We start from the raw sequence: 17,125 nt of genomic DNA on the forward strand, positions 1-17,125 counted from the left end.
ACTACCGAGGGTGAAAGGGCATGCAATTGGGGCTGGGCGGGCGGAACCTGCAAAGGTCCTTATAATGTCTATTTCTTTTTTTTAAGATTTTATTAATTTTTTGAGAGAGAGTGAGTAGGAGGGAGAGGGAGACAGAATCTGAAGCAAGCTCCAGGCTGACCTCAGAGCCCGATGTGGGGCTCGATCCCATGACAGAGAGATCAGGACCTGAGCTGAAACAAAGAGTCTGACGCTTAACCGACTAAGTCACCCAGGTGCCCCATGATGTCTATTTCTCAGTCAAGGTTCTGGACCAGAGATATCTGTGTTCTGATTATGGTTATTCCTCAAGTTTTCCATTATGCTGTCTACACTTCTTTATATTTCATGCCCCCACCCCCAAATAACAGTACTTAAGTCATAGGATTCTTAAAAGGAGAAGCCCAAATTGTGATTAGGGAAAGGATAGTTTCCGGCATATTGAAGTTTCCAGTGAACTTCAGACGTGATTGTGATGAGTACAAGGAACCCCAGTGCAGAGCAGAAAACACGCTCAACGATGACATATGGGCCTCACACCTGAAAAACGTCACACCTATTCCACGTACGCATGACTATATTAGCCACGTGTCATCGGGTTCCTCTCGTGTGTGAGACATACGGTGACAGAAGGTGATCAGGACACTAACAGTCCTCAAGGAGCTTAGAATTTAGGAAGGAAATGACATTGCACAGTCATCCCTGCTGGCTCAGCCCACCTGGAGAGACGGAAGGAAGCTCCTTTCTGTCAGAAGCTCCGGGAATCCGACTCTGGAAAACAGTGTGGAGGTCCCTTAAAAAGTTAAAAATGGAGCTACCCTATGACCCAGCCATTGCACTACTGGGTGTTTACCCCAAAGATACAGACGTAGTGAAGAGAAGGGCCATATGCACCCCAATGTTCATAGCAGCATTGTCCACAATAGCTAAATCGTGGAAGGAGCCGAGATGCCCTTCAACAGATGACTGGATTAAGAAGTTGAGGTCCATATATACAATGGAATATTCCTCAGCTATCAGAAAGAACGAGTTCTCAACATTTGCAGCAACATGGACGGCACTGGAGGAGATAATGCTAAGTGAAATAAGTCAAGCAGAGAAAGACAGTTATCATATGGTTTCTCTCATCTATGGAACATAAGAACTAGGATGATCGGTAGGGGAAGAAAGGGATGAAGAAAGGGGGGGTAATCAGAAGGGGGAATGAAGCATGAGAGACTATGGACTCTGGGAAACAAACTGAGGGCTTCAGAGGGGAGGGGGATGGGGGAATGGGATAGGCTGGTGATGGGTAGTAAGGAGGGCACGTATTGCATGGTGCACTGGGTGTTATACGCAACTAATAAATCATCGAACTTTATATCGGAAACCGGGGATGTACTGTATGGTGCCTAACATAATATAATAAAAAATCATTAAAAAAAAAAGAAGCTCCAGGAATCCGAAGTCAGAACCACTCTGTAGGACACCAGGGGCAAAGAGCTGGACAAGCACCCAATGTAGGAAACAAATTTTTCAAAGCAATCTGTTTTACCTGTTTTCTGGTATGGTCATCAAAAGCCCTCGAGATCTTCCAATCCATGAGCGTGGGATGTTTTCCCATTTCTTTGTGGCTTCCTCAATTTCTTTCCTAAGTGTTCTGTAGTTTTCAGAGTACAGATCCTTTACCTCTTTGGTTAGGATGAACATAGGGGAAGGGAGGGAAGAATAAAAGAAGACGAAATCAGAGAGGGAGACAAACCACAAGAGACACTGAACTCTAGGCAACAGTGTTGCTGGATGGGATTGGGGGGATGGGGTAACTGGGCGACGGAAGGAGCACAGGGTGTTCTGTGCAACAGATGAGTCGCTGAACTCTACCTCTGCAACCAATGATACATTGTATGTTAGTCCATTGACTTAAAAAAAAAAAAAAAAGAAAGCTCTCTGAGCCAATGGGAAGGGAGTGATTCATTGGCCAACGGAATGGCTCCAGAACTTTTCCTTCCTAGCCCCAGCCGCTATTCAGTAGCTCAATCAGGAAGGCCTGGAGTGGTGAGGCAGCAGGGCTTGCTGTGTCTTTTTTTTTTTTTAAGTTTATGTCTTGTGTTACTTTGTTTTCATTTTCTCCTCTTGTCCTGCTTCTTTTCTTGACCAACCAGAAGGAATTCCCTGTGTCCTCACTCCATGCTCCTGGCTTTAGATTCTTTGATACATTACATGTCAGTTACAAGACCATGGCAGTGATGATGTTGTTCAGTGTCCCTGGTTTCAGGCCTGCTCCATTCAAGCGCCAAGTGTCCAACGCTTGCTCCCTCTTGATGCACAGCCAGGCTATAGTCGCCCATCTCCGTGTCTTCCCACCATCTTCCCTCCATGCACGCCTGTGTCCAAATTTCCCCTGTTAGTAAAGACACCAGTCCCACTGGATTAATGGCTCACTCTACACCGGTGTGACTTCATTTTAACTAATTGCTTTGGCAATGGCCCGATTTCCTAATAAATTCACATTCTGAGGTGTGGGGGTTAAGATTTCAACATAAGGGGGCGCCTGGGTGGCTCAGTCGTTGAGCGTCTGCCTTCGGCTCAGGTCATGATGCCAGCGTTCTGGGATTGAGCCCTACATCGGGCTCCCTGCTCAGCGGGGAAGACTGCTTCTCCCTCTCCCACTCCCCCTGTTTGTGTTCCCTCTCTTGCTGCCTCTCTGTCAAATAAATAAATAAATAATAATAAAAAAAAAAAGATTTCAACATATGACCTGTGAGGGGTACACGATTCAACCACCCACACATCTACTATTATTGCACTGGAGACAGAAAGGGTTCTCTCTGCTGACCTGCCGCGGGCGGTACAGAGCGTGTGTACGTGCGTGCGTGCGTGCGTTTGGGCAGGTATTTAAAACAGGATTTGTGCCAAATCTGAATGCAGTCAATCCCCTCACTTTCAGAAGGTCTCTGCCCATGTTAAGATTTCAGCCTTTGGGGGCGCCTGGGTGGCTCAGTCGTTGGGCGTCTGCCTTCGGCTGGGGGAGTGATCCCAGCGTTCTGGGATTGAGCCCCACATCAGGGCCCACGTCAGGCTCCTCCGCTGGGAGCCTGCTTCTTCCTCTCCCACTGCCCCTGCTTGTGTTCCCTCTCTCGCTGGCTGTCTCTCTGTCAAATAAATAAATAAAATGTAGGGGCAGTGGGAGAGGAAGAAGCAGGCTCATAGCAGAGGAGCCTGATGTGGGGCTCGATCCCATAACGCCGGGATCACTCCCCCAGCCGAAGGCAGACGCTTAACCGCTGTGCCACCCAGGCGCCCCAATAAATAAAATCTTAAAAAAAAAATTTTTTTTTCAGCCTTTGGCAAGAGGCTGACCTTTTATCTTCCTAACACTGTCTTCCAGGCAAAAAAAGTGCAGCTAGTTGCTTTCTTCTTGGGGAAGGGCTCAGAGTCAAGTGACAGCAAGGGTCTTGCCCAGTGAAAGCGGCTCTTCAGGTCAGCGGTTCTCACCCTTGGGTGCATCAGAATCCACCGGAGGCTTTAACAGATAGCTATGCCTCACTCCGAATTTATTAGGAGTAGGGAGGACATCAGGGATTTGCATTTCCACAAATTCCTGGTGGTAGTGACTAAATTTGGAGAAACACTGCTTTAGAGTCTGTTCCTCTGGTGGTTTCAGGACTCAGGTGTGTCTGTGACTCAAGATCTGACCAAAAGCAGGCTTTTTAACACCATTGGGCAAAAGCCCCCAGGGAAGAAGCCATTGAAGGTTCTTAAGAGCCTTTTTGTTCTTGTATTCTGTGTACTACTTAACAATTTACCCCGATTTTTAGATCTTTAGTGCTGTTAAGATTAAAGTTTTTAATGCTCCACATCGCTTGCCATCAGGAAAATACAAAACAAAACCACAATCAGATACCACCTCACGCCAGTCAGAATGGCTAAAATGAACAAAACAGGAAACAACAAATGTTGGAGAGGATGTGGAGAAAGGGGATCCCTCTTACACTGTTGGTGGGAATGCAAGTTGGTACAGCCACTCTGGAAAACAGTGTGGAGGTCCTTCAAAAAGTTAAAAATTGAGCTACCCTATGATCCAGCCATTGCACTACTGGGTATTTACCCCAAAGATACAGACGTAGTGAAGAGAAGGGCCATATGCACCCCAATGTTCATAGCAGCATTGTCCACAATAGCTAAATCGTGGAAGGAGCCGAGATGCCCTTCAACAGATGACTGGATTAAGAAGTTGAGGTCCATATATACAATGGAATATTACTCAGCTATCAGAAAGAACGAGTTCTCAACATTTGCTGCAACATGGACGGCACTGGAGGAGATTATGCTAAGTGAAGTAAGTAAAGCAGAGAAAGACAACTATCATATGATTTCTCTCATCTATGGAACATAAGAACTAGGATGATCGGTAGGGGAAGAAAGGGATAAAGAAAGGGGGGGTAATCAGAAGGGGGAATGAAGCATGAGAGACTATGGACTCTGAGAAACAAACTGAGGGCTTCAGAGGGGAGGGGGGTGGGGGAATGGGATAGGCTGGTGATGGGTAGTAAGGAGGGCACGTATTGCATGGTGCACTGGGTGTTATACGCAACTAATGAATCCTGGAACTTTACATCAAAAACCAGGGATGTACTGTATGGTGACTAACATAATAAAAAATATTATTATAATAAAAAATTCATAAGAATAAAAAAACACATGTATTTATAATTTGTTTATATTTATAATTATAGACTTGTATAATTATGTATTTATAATTATAGATTTAGATATATAAATTATACATGTATAGTATATATTATATAATTATATATAATTATAATTATAGAAGTATAATTATATATAAACTTTATAGAAATATAATTATATGTAACTATATATTTATAGAAGTATAATTATGTAATATAAATTATATGTATCGTTACTTTATCAGCTAAATATGGTTCCACTAGGTAACACTGTAATGAACCTTAAGCATCTCTGTTTCTCCCTACCCTCTTCAAACCCATCTGAAATCAAGGACACTCAGAGGTACTTACGTAGCCACTCGTTTCTTTGAAGGGGAAGTAGATGATGTGAAGTCCAGTGCCGAGAACATCACCGTCTTTTCCAACTTGTGAAGAAATAGGTCCATTTCTTTAAAGCCCGTCCTCGTAAACATACATCTAGAGACTTCGGGGGCCTGGCAGCTTGTCACCCTCTTCTCACCTGGTGTGAAAGATCAGAGCACAGAGTGCGGACGCCGCGCTCCAGGCAGTGGGAAGACTTGGACTGTCCGTTGTTTTCCTGAGCCGTGAAATTCTAGCTGTTTCGTGTTGTCTTGTGGCCCCAGGCAAAGCATTTGTCTTCCCTGATTATCTGTCTTATCTGCAAAATGGGGGAAATGATTTGATTTGACACAGTAACTCTGAAAATATAGATGTGATAAAAATGCAGAACGACGTGAGCTTCCACGTCCCCTGCTCCCCCCCCCAACTGTGGACAGAAACAGAGGCACCAACAGCGAAGTGAAGCTTCTCAGGACATTTGCAAGCAGACAGATCCCCACAGAAGAACAAAGACACCGTGATCCTGACCCTCCCATTTAATTCAGAGCAACAATTCCTGCCTTGTGTTAAGTGCAGGGCCCCAGAACCCAACTGCTGGGATCTGTCCCCTGTCTCTACCACTCCACAGCTGTGACCTCGGGCCAATTGCTTCCCTTGCTTAGCCCTCCTTGTCTTCATCACAAATCAGGTCAATAATAGCATCTCACAAGGTTGTGATATTTTAAGGAGATGTACACCTAAAACCCACAACAGAAGGCTAGGACCAGGCACTTGGATAATGGAAGCTATTACTAATTTATCTTTTTAAAAATAAGTTTATCTTTCTCCTGAGCTTCCTCTGACTTCCTGTCCCAAGCCCTAGTGTTCAGCTGGTATCAGAAAGGAGTTCTGTTCTGTCCAGTGATGTGTTGGAGACAAACCGCTCCGACCAGATCGGGAGAACCCTGCACCCTCTCTTCCTCCTGTTGTGTTTAGAGACATCAAGTGGGTGGCTTAAAATTGGCCATGGTTGGATAATTTACACCTCGGAAATGTGCAGAGCTACAGAGCCAGGGTTAAACATTTATCAGCACACCACCACCCCACAGATAGGTCTTTCCCATTGGACCAACACCAGGTTGTTCTAGGCTTGTCCCAGGAAGAAATGACGGAGAAAGAGGAGCTGCAGAGAAGAAACGAAAGAGGTAGGAATTCAACAGAGCCCCTTTTCCATTTTACTAGGCTGCAAAAAACTGAATTTGATGAGGAAACCCAGAGACTTCTGACAGCTGCAGAAAAGCAAAATCCATCCTTCACAATTACAGATGAATGATGGAACAGAGACGGGACGATAGGGCAGCAAGCAAGCTAGACCCTTCCTGACCAAGGGCACCGGCAAAGAAAAGTTACTGGAGCCCTTACTTGTGCCTACTGTCCCCAGGAATCACAGCTCCGGACACTGACGTGAACCCTGATCTTTCTGACCCCTCATTTGAAAACTTCATAGACTGTGTTTATATGGTTTTAATCTGCTTTGTGGCCTTGGGCAAGCCACTGAAAGACTGCCAAGCTAAAGTTCCTATCCCGTCTCACGACAACATTGTAAACACTTAATAAAGTCTTAGATCTTTAACATTTTATAAAACAAATCTCCAAACAGAATTTGTTCCCAGTGAATGCCCGGAGCAAGCTTGTGGATTGTAGAAACCATGATCCTTTCCCCACATGGTTTGGACACATGCTGCCTGTACCAAGAGTACTGGACCTGAGGTCTCACTTGGTCACTGTCTTTTCTGTTCATGTTGTCGGTGTCCCAACTCGGGCTCTTTCTCTTCTCTGGCCTCATGATGGTATTTGGAAAGTGCTTTTTTTAAAAATCAGAAAAGTATAGAGGAAGGTGGGGGAATGGGATAGGTTGGTGACGGGTAGTAAGGAGGGCACATATTGCATGGTGCACTGGGTGTTATACGCAAGTAACGAATCATAGAACTTTATATCAAAAACTAGGGATGTACTGTATGGTGACGAACATAATAAAAAAACACTATAAAACAAACAAACAAAAAACCCGGAAAAGTATAAACCATCCATTGCCCTCCACCTCCAAGTACAGATAAAGATGAAGGTCCTTTTGACCACGAACCCCGTCTCATTCCCCTCTTCCTACACCCCACAAGCAATCTATCACGAGACTGACCACCCATATCGGTCCTACAGTTCTCTATATGTGAACGCATCCATCAACAATTTAGTATCGATTTTTTTTACTTACATAAAGATCCCACACTAAATGCATTCTGTTTTTTCATTGTTAATCTATCCATATTGATATATGTGTGCGTGTATATGTAAAAATAACATTGATAGACTGACAATGTACTTCATGTAATATACACATATACACATTTCGACATGGAGAGACCAACAAAGCGTGAACACACAATGCAGCACATATACTCAGTGCCATTCTGGGGTTAAAGGTACATGCATGTTTACATATGTACACACATGCAAAGAAGGTTGAGATACATAATAGGTACCTAAACCAGGCCTACACGTATCTACATAAATAACTAAACCTTGTTTCTTTGACCTGATAGAACAGCCCTGTCTATAGGTACTTCATTTAAATGATCTGCTGCTAGGCTTTTAGGTGGTTTCTAATATTTGACATTATCACTACAACTTACAACCTTGTAAACCTCTTCTCATACAGGAGTCAGTATTTCTTTAACCATCTAGAATGTCTACGCTGCACTTGTAGCTACAAGGCGACCAACAGAAGGATAAAATTTATAACAAGAGGGAAGCAGGTGGCGTGGGCACGCAGAAGTGACACACGAGTAGACCATGTGAAAAGTCGCTATGACAAGTATCAGCAAGATAAGCTACTGGTCTCCATGCACGTGTAGGGTTTCAGGAAGGAATCAGCGACCAGCTGAGCAAAGCGAGTCTTTGTTTTCATCAGTAAAGCCTCCGATGGGCCTTTCTCTGTTGAGAGGAAATAGGAAAGCCAGCTTTACGCTTCCGATGGGGTGGCGACGCTGAGTCCGTCACTGTGTCAGTCAGTTAACTCTTGTCCCTGCTCCCTTGTCTTTCCTCTTTCCGAACGCGTCCCTTCTCAGGGTTCAGGGCTTCCACCCCATAGTTCAGGAGCGCACAGACTTTAAGTGGGGTTTTACGGCATGGCACTAGATGAAATTATTGACGTTGGGACTACTACAGGATAGAAACAAGAAATGGCCCAGGACAAGTATTGAACCAGGTGCAGGAAAAGATTTCACATCTGAGAGTAAATTTGAACAGTCAGGCTAAAACAATGCTTTATGATTCTATCTCCTGAGTCAGGCTTGTTCAGTGGAATAAATTGAAGAAGTAGAAGCACGAGATTAAAGGAAAAGTAATGCATAAGCACCGGAGAAGGCTCCACGAGTCAGCCGGTACAGAGCCAGAAACGCTCCGACAGCGCTGCGAGTGCAGCCCTGTCCCCGGAAGAACGCCCCAGTCATTCTCCTCTGCCTCCTTCCAAGTTCTGGGTCACTTCTCAGGCGCTGCTAATCTTACCTCCCTGCGTGACCCCCTGCATCTCCCATCCTTCCCCAGATTCTGCCCTGGTCCTCTTCCCGCTGCACCTTACGGCTTCTAAGACTCTCTACTCTTCTTTCCCTTCTTCCAAATGAAGACCTCCAACCCCGTAAATGAAGACGGGGTGGGAACTGGATGGAAAGTTTGAGGAGTATTTCATTTCTGGACTCCCGTGCCATCAATTAAGGAGTTGAGATGGATAAAGTCAGCAACTCAAGTGTCCACTGACAAAGGAATGGATGAACGCAGTGTGGTCTAGCCACGTGCTGAAGGAGGATTCAGCCTAAAACAAGGAAACTCTGACTCCTGCCGCATCACAGATGAGCCTTGAGGACATTATGCTAAGTAAGTCAGTCAACGAAAGGGTAAATACTGTATGATCCCACTCTTTTTTTTTTTTTAAAGAGTTATTCATTTGAGAGAGAAAGCATGAGTAGAGGGCACAGGCAGAGGGAGAAGCAGGCTCCCCACTGAGCAGGGAGCCTGACACGGGGTTCAGTCCAGAACCCTGAGATCGGGACCTGAGCCAAAGGCAGATGCTTAACCAACTGACCCACCCAGGCGCCCCTGTATGGTCCCACTTTTATGAGGTACCTAGAGCGGTCAAATTCATAATGACAGAAGAATGGTTGCCAGAGGCTCAGGGAGCGGGAAATGGGGAGTTAGTATTTCATGGGGACAGAGTTTCAGTTTGGGAAGATAAAGTTCCATGGAGGATGGTCGTGGGGCTTGCACAACAGTGTGAAGCTACTTACTGCCACACAACTGTTCACTTTAAAATGACTACACAGGGACGCCTGGGTGGCTCAGTCAGCTAAGTGTCTGCCTTCGGCTCAGGTCATGATCCCAGAGTCCTGGGATCGAGCCCCATGTCGGGCTCTCTGCTCAGCGGGGAGTCTGCTTCTCCCTCTGCCTCTGCCTGCTGCTTCACCGGCTTGTGCTGTCAAATGAAATCTTAAAAAAAAATGGCTAGCCAGTGAATTTGTTATGTCCAGCTTACCACACACATCACAAGAGACAAAGATTGAGAAAGTCGCTTCATGGCATCTATGGAGAAAAGGGATGACATCCTGCCAGGGTTTCTGAGAGGCAGACCAGCTGGAGGAAGCAAAGAACTTACTGCCCCAGCTACAGTGATGTTAAGGGGACATCCATTCCCACCCACTAGGAGGTGTTCCAACATTTTTCCGTAATCTCGAACGTCTTTCCCTAAAAGTAGAGGTCAGTAGAAAAGAGGGGGAAGGATGTGCGGATAAAGAACTGAGCCACGAAGCATCTAGTTTGCAAGAGAGGATCTTGAGATGACAAGATCGATGGAGATTGTTAACCTAAGAGCAACACTTACAGGTGTTTACCACGCACTGAAACCTCTGAGTTATTTTGTGTCATTTTTACAAAACCTGAGATTGGTGCTATTAAACCCACGTTGTAATGAGAAAATCGGCAGCGGTGCCATCATCAAAAGCCCCTGAGCGTGTTTCCAGTCCACAGAATCTATTTGTCTCTCCAGATTCCGTTCAGGGGGTCCTTTTCTCAACCACAGCTCCTCCATCACGTCACAAAGGGGATTCTCGCTGCTTCTAACCCCAACTATACACAACCTCTGCCTTGTGCCCGGCCACTCCCTAGTCCTGGCCACATCTACCCATGCTTTTAAGACGGCAAAGTAGCAGGTGTGAAAAAACAAAGTGGGTGGGTAAGTCTCCCGCATGATCGCAGACTTGCAGTTGGTGTGCGGTTGGTCACAAAGGAATCGCTCCTTGCTGGGTTGTGGGCTTCATACCCCGTAGTGAGCCTGGGGAAGCAGCTCGGCAGTGACAGCACGTGCAAAGCCCTTTGGTCCCATCTCTTCCTTCCCTGAGCCCTCATTCCCCTTCCTGGGGCAGGGGTGGTGGACCTGTCATTGATTCCCCTAGAAAGCCACTTTGGCATTACATGGCTTTGAAATAAAACAACACTCTTAGAATAAGCAAGGGTTAAGATCCTTTGCTGTAATTGAATTAATTCCATGACAAATTCAGGAATTCTAGAATAAATTCCTAAAATACGAAAATAGTAAAAGAGAATTTATCGATCCAACACTCACAGAAGAATATCCCTGTGTTATAAAGAAACAAACTCTGGGATCATCTTGGATTTGGGGTTAACACGTAGTTTGTCAGAATATCAGAAATAATACGGTACCATTTTAATCAGCAGTAACTGACATGGTGACTAAGGCAGTCTAAACCTTTGGTTTTTAAAAATCTCTCCCTGCAGATTTCCTAACTTAGTTCATATATATCTCCCCCAGTTTTCATCTACAATGAATGACAGAAGTACAGCAGGAAGAAAATGAAGTATTTCAAGGATCTAGATTTCACGTGTATTTAATGATGAGGGAACACGGATAGATAGAAGGGTCATGGCATTCAACTTACTGAAAGACCCCGCTGGCTTTCATAAGGCATGTTGGCTCTTAGAAGACTTGGATTTCAAGTTCCATTATTTGACTATTTCTGTGATCTGTTGTAAAGCATTCACCCCAAGTATCTTTTGTTTTTAAGTTTGTCAAGGAGGGATGCCCCCACCTATGGGTCTCTGATGAAGATTGAGACATACCACCAAGGTTTTATAAGCTACAAAATGCCAAACAAAATGAATATCCAACTGTTCCTTAAAACTTCCGATAGCTTTTGCTTATGAAACAAGGCAAGGGAGAGAAAACTGTAATAAGCTCCTACCCTCGTATGCATTCTCGTGCGTGACATTAATTTCACAGGATATCCTGTGTAGGATCCATGGTCCTCTGTTTTCAGGTAGGTAAACTACACTTGAGATATATCACAGCCCCGGATCATTCAAAGGTAGACACAAAATGGGGTCTATTTGCGTATTAGGAGTGGTTCTGGATCTCCGTCTGGCTGGTTTATCCACAGTGGAGCAACCGTGGAACTAGTCATATCTATCCCATCTCTCCATCCACAGGAAATGAGGTTTTAGGCTTTCTCAAGGTGATTTTTATATCCTTTGCTTTATTGAATCCTCTTAACATCTGAGAAAGACATCGTGCCAAGAAGAACAAAAGGAAACTTGAGGCAAAGCCAATGTAGGGTCTTGGAGCCAAACGTAGAATTAGATTAGAATTCTGGAGATTGGGTATTTAATATGCTGCCTACAACAGATGGTGGGAAAGCATTCGAGGTAACAGCTCACTTGTCCCCATGAACAGGGACACCTGAGCAGGCTCCCAGTGATTCTAATCCAAGACCATCCATGGTGAAGCCATGGCATCTCCTCATTGGATCACCACCACCATTTGTCCTCAAGGTCATTGAAATCCCATTCACACTTGACTCTTAGAAGGGCCCCCCTCTCCTGCAATTCCTCCAGCTCCCCCTTCACTATTTCGTACAACTCTTTCTTGAGCCTGCAAGAAATAGAGAGATAGAATGCTTTTAAAAATGCATTACTTAGATGTGAAGTTGGTAATATAAAGTCCTGCATGTATAGCTTTTGACCAACTTCCCAAAGTAGGTAAGGTTCCTTGGAATCCAAGAGGATTTCTGCTAAAATGTGCCTAAAGTCTTTCTCGGGCGGGGGAACGGAACCCACTGCTTACCCTTCTGACCTCATCTCCAGAATACTGAATAAGGTGAAGAGTGTTCTAATTAAATGCTCTATTCAATGCCTGGACGGGGCAATACACAGCTGGTGGTCCAACTTCGGGGCCCTTATACCTGCTGTTCCAACTTCCTTAGAACACTCTACTCTTTGTCTCTTGTCACTGTCCATGTCCCCTCCTGATAAATGGATTCCTCCTTCCAGCCTCCTTGGGACTCAAGATCAACGTCACCACCTCAGACATGCCTTCTGTTACCCCTTCTGTTACCACCCTGATTGCCCTTGTTTTTCTACCACCACCCAGAGTTTCCTTCATAGCATTCATAACACTGCTTTTATACATCTCAGATTTGTCATCTCCCTGAGGAGAACGCGGAGCCATGGGGCCAAGGCTCACGACCATTTGCTTCCTGCTATCTACCATGGCATGCTTGCTAGCATTGAGAAGATGTCATTGACTGAATTTCTGATGAGTGAAATACTAAGTAGGTACAAGAATGAGAAAAATGAGGGGACTCCTCAACTACCCAAATGTAGGACTGTGCTGCCCAGTATGGTCATCACGACCCACATGGGGCCATTTCCAGTAATTCAAACTGAGAAAAGTCAAAAACGCAGTTGCCGGGTTACACTAACGCCCTATCAAGTGGCCAGCTGCCACATGCTGCTACCGGCCACTCTACTGGACAGTAGATATAAACCGTTGCCGTCCTCACTAAGGGTTCTGCTGGCCAGCACTGCTCTAGGAAATCGAATGCAGGGTGAACCCAATGCTTGCTTTAAAACATCAGCCAATTCATCCCCCTCTCAGCTAGTGCTCCCCAGTATAAAAGTCACTGGGGATTACCCAAGTTTCCGTAGTTTGCACGCTGATTTTTTCAAGGCCTTCCACAGTATGCTGACTCCACTGGGCTCCAAGTCATTCTGCAAAAGGTTCAGGTTAACCAGGCTTTTACTGCTTCCGAGAACAGAGGAGAGATGCTGGCAGCAAGCAGGCGTCAGATTGCATTTCTCCAACCTAGGAGTGGGTGCGAAGGAAGTGTGAAAGATGGTCCTCCAAGACCGAGAAGGTAGAAGTGATACCACATCTAGGAAAAAGTATGTGGTTAAAACAAACTGGCTTACAGTGGAGAGCTTACCGCACGCCAGACACTTCTCCAAATGCTTACACATAACTCATTTAATCCAGAGACCAATCCTATGAAAGGTAGCCAATATCTGAAACTCCATTTGCCAGGTGAGGAAACAGAACATTAGCCTGCCCAACTGTGAAAGAAACAATGTTCACAAAAAGCGGACGTGAATTTATTTATAAGGTCCTTGGAAGGACTGAAATAAGATTACAGTCCCTTCCTTACACTTTTATCTTGTTTCTAAATTCAACAAAACAAAATCTGCATTCCTAGTAGCTAGCCGACCGTATGTTCAAAGACAAAAGTGACAGTGTTACATCAGTTGGAGGTAGTGGAAATTTCCATGTAAGCCTATAAAGTGTGACAGGTGTCTATACATGAAAATTTTGATAAAGAGTAAAGGGAGAGAATGTTTCCTTAGGGCGGAAGAAGTTGGGTAGGATCCAGAGACTGCTTCAAGGTAAAGGTGGACAGGAAGAGGACAGGAAGAGGAGGACCGAGAAAAACGGGCTCCAGCCTCACCCAAGTGTGTCCTGTCTCCGGTCTAGCGCCCCCTGCAGGGCCTTTACCGCTATGTTAAATATTATTGACCTCAATCGCGTATGTTTAATAGGATTCCCTTGGTCTTCTGGGCCGGTTTTCCCTCAATGAGTGGAGACCGAGCAACGTCTGCAGACTAGGGAGGTGCTATTGGCATCTGGAGGGTGGAGGCCGGGGATGCCACTCAGCATCGTTCAGTACACAGGACAGCCCACAGCCAAGGACTACCCAGCCCAAGAGGCCAGTAGCGCTGAGGTTGAGAGACCCTGGTCTGAGGGTAAAGATGGAACCCTTTGGACACAAGTAAGACACTCAGGTGCCTGTTTTAATGCTACAACATTGGCGGGGCGCCTGGGTGGCTCAGTCAGCTAAGCGTCTGCCTTCAGCTCAGGTCATGATCCCGGGATCTTGGGATCGAGCCCCAAATCAGGCTCCCTATTCGGCAAGGGGTCTGCTTCTCCTTCGCCCTCTGCCCCTTCCCCCTGCTCATGCCTTCTCTGTCTTCCTCTCTCAAATAAATAAAATCTTTACAAAATCATTAAAGCTCCAACAGTAGAGAAGGAAACTGAACGAACGTGAGCTGAGTATCGGGCAGGCATTCATCATTAGAGACAATGCAGTAATTGTTGCAAACACTTTATTCATCTCTACATGCAGGGAGAAGCACCTAGAGAGGGAGGGCTTAAAACCAGACCAGCATTCTTTTTGAGGCACAAATAGGACCCTAAAGTACTTGCATAAATCTGACAGCTTCTCCTTTTACCTGCAGGATAAAGAATATCGTACCTCAAGATACTTCTTGAAAGACAGGGACGTGGTGGGGAAAAAAAATAGCAACTTCTGACTTATTTCACTCATGGGCATAATGTCCTCAGGGTCCATCCACTTCATGCAAATGAAAGGATTTCCACAGAGAGAGAAATACTGTATGATCTCTAAGCATTTCGTGACAGTGAGTAGAATCACGTAAGCCACACTTAACGAAAACTATTATTTGAGTCTAAACCATCTTAGTTTGCTGAACAAACACATCACCGTATGGTTAAAATCGGACTTCCCCTTAGATGGAAGAGACTCGAGGGTGGGAAGCAGCTGTACCGCCCCCGCCCTACTATCCAAAAGGTACTGACGGAACCAAAGAATATTTATAATACAGCAAGGGGGAGGGTCACCGGAGTGAACTTCTGTCTCTGAACTTGAGCCTTACTGTTAAGCAGAAGAGAACATTTGTTCCTCGCCTTCTCGAGCCCCCAGGTGAACACATATCCGGATGCGAGAGTAGAGACGGGGGCTTCCCACAAACAGAACAGCGTCAACTCACCCAAGAGTGTTCAGTGCACAACTCGTATCTTCTAGAATCTCACACAGGTGTTTCACGCCATCATCCTGAACATCGTTGTTCCCGATATCCAGAATTTTCATGGTACGATTATGCCTGAGGGCATTAGCCAGCTCCTGACAGCCCTCTGGTGATAAGGAACAACCTGACAAACTGCAAAACGGACAGAAAGGGACAAAGAAGAAAGCTTGACTCCTTGGGCTTTGCTCTATCTGCCGCAGCCCATGTCCGTCTTCCAAGGACAAGAGAGATGCCAAAGCCAGATGTCCCAGTCCAAGCCCTGCGAAGAGCAGGGAGCTGGTCAGGAGATCTCAGGGATCCTATCTCCCTGACAGAAAGGATGTAGGCAGGACAATGCAGCCCCCCCACATGCCATCCATAGCGAGCTTGCACCTGGTTTCCTCTGGACTTGACCCTGTGCACCTTTCCCCTTTGCCAATTTTGCTTTTTCTCCTTTCACTGTAATAAATCGTAACCATGAATTTGACTGCCTGCCAAGTTCCTGAAGTCCTCTGTGAGTCACCAAACCTGCAGAGTGGTCTTGAGAACCCCCGGCACACATTGTGGTTGGTCCTTAGCCATCATCCCAGTACCCCCACCCTCCCACGCCCCTCCGACAGAACCCGAGGCTCCCCTATGTGAGCCATCCCGTCTACACCCAGGACTCCAGCCCTGTCCGGAACTTGGGCACTTGGAAGTCGATTCACATGCCCTCTTCCCACCCTCTGAAGGACAGAGGAATGGCACTCACTCCAGGTTCTGTAGGCTGCAGTCCGGACGACCGAGGGCCTTACACAGAAACTTCACTCCCTCGTCTCCCAGGTTATTCCTCCTCAGGTTCAGATGCGTCAAACTCTTGTTCTCAAGGAGAGCGTCTGACAAGTACCTGCCACTGGGTGCCCCGAGCTGGCAGAACCAGAGCCTATAGGGCAAGAGCCACAGAGACAGATGCTTAGGACAGCAGCCCAAACCGAGGGCCCTGGGGACGCAGCCTCAGGCCCTGCCTCTGAGTTCAACCGTGGTGGCCCCCGAACCCCAAGCCAGGATATGCTGAGGATCTGGACTTACTCCTCCTTTCCCAGGTCTACACAATGAGCACGGGAAGAACATACTGGTCATTAGTGGTGGTTAAAAAAAAAAAAAAAAGCCAATAAAAAGATGATGATTGGGGCACCTGGGTGGTTCAGTCGGGTAAGCATCCAGCTCCTGATTTCGGCTCAGGTTGTGATTTCAGGGTCCTGCGACTGAGCCCTGCGCTGGGCTCCGCGCTTCGCGGGGAGTCGGCTTGAGGATTCTCTCTCTCCCTCGCCCTCTGCCCCTCCCCCTGCTCTCTCTCGCTCAAATAAATCTTTAAAAATAAATACAGGGATGATGACCAAAGCATTTCAAGTTTCAGTAATGGAAGAGGAGGAAGTTCTGAAGATCTACCAGGAAACATCACGCTCATGGCTAACGATACTGTATTGTGTACTGAAAGTCCTCGAAGAGTTAGAATTTTCTATGGATTTAAATATTCTATGTTAAGTGATATCACAAAAAAAATTAATAAAAAGGGGGAAGAGGGAACTCCGGAAGGTGATGGATATGGTGTGGCCTTAATGGTGGTGGTGGTCTCATGGGTGTGTACTTCTCCCCTGGGTCACTGACTTGTACGGTAAATATATACAACTTCTCACACGTCAGAAAAGTTTAATGTGAGAATTTTTTTAATTGTAAATAAAAGCAAAAAATAAACAGAAGGGAAAACACTTTAAATGACCTTGAAGCACCTGGGGATGAACCCAAGGCTTTGAAGCCAGTCAGACATGGGTTCAAATGCTGCTCATCCATTGCTGGCTATTGTCAAGCGTGTTGCTTTATTCCCTCCAGGCTTCCATTCCCGCTAAGGCGAGATGAGC

General features: G+C 45.9%; 1 protein-coding gene across 1 annotated transcript in view; it reads right to left on the minus strand.

Moving 5' to 3' along the window:
• Positions 1–11,081: 11,081 nt before the first annotated feature.
• Positions 11,082–17,125, minus strand: part of NLRP13 (NLR family pyrin domain containing 13) — a 38,016-nt gene continuing 31,972 nt past the window's right edge. Inside the window, exons 9-12 of the mRNA XM_087871058.1 lie at positions 15,979–16,149; positions 15,210–15,380; positions 13,063–13,233; positions 11,082–12,021 (exon numbers count right to left, since the gene is read on the minus strand). Coding sequence (XP_087727184.1) covers positions 11,898–12,021; positions 13,063–13,233; positions 15,210–15,380; positions 15,979–16,149 — 637 coding nt within the window. The 3' untranslated portion in view covers positions 11,082–11,897. The remainder of the gene's footprint in view (positions 12,022–13,062; positions 13,234–15,209; positions 15,381–15,978; positions 16,150–17,125) is intronic.

The sequence above is a fragment of the Ursus americanus genome, chromosome 21 (assembly GCF_024610735.1).
Source record: "Ursus americanus isolate L20-20 chromosome 21, mUrsAme1.1.p, whole genome shotgun sequence".
Lineage (NCBI taxonomy): Eukaryota > Metazoa > Chordata > Mammalia > Carnivora > Ursidae > Ursus > Ursus americanus.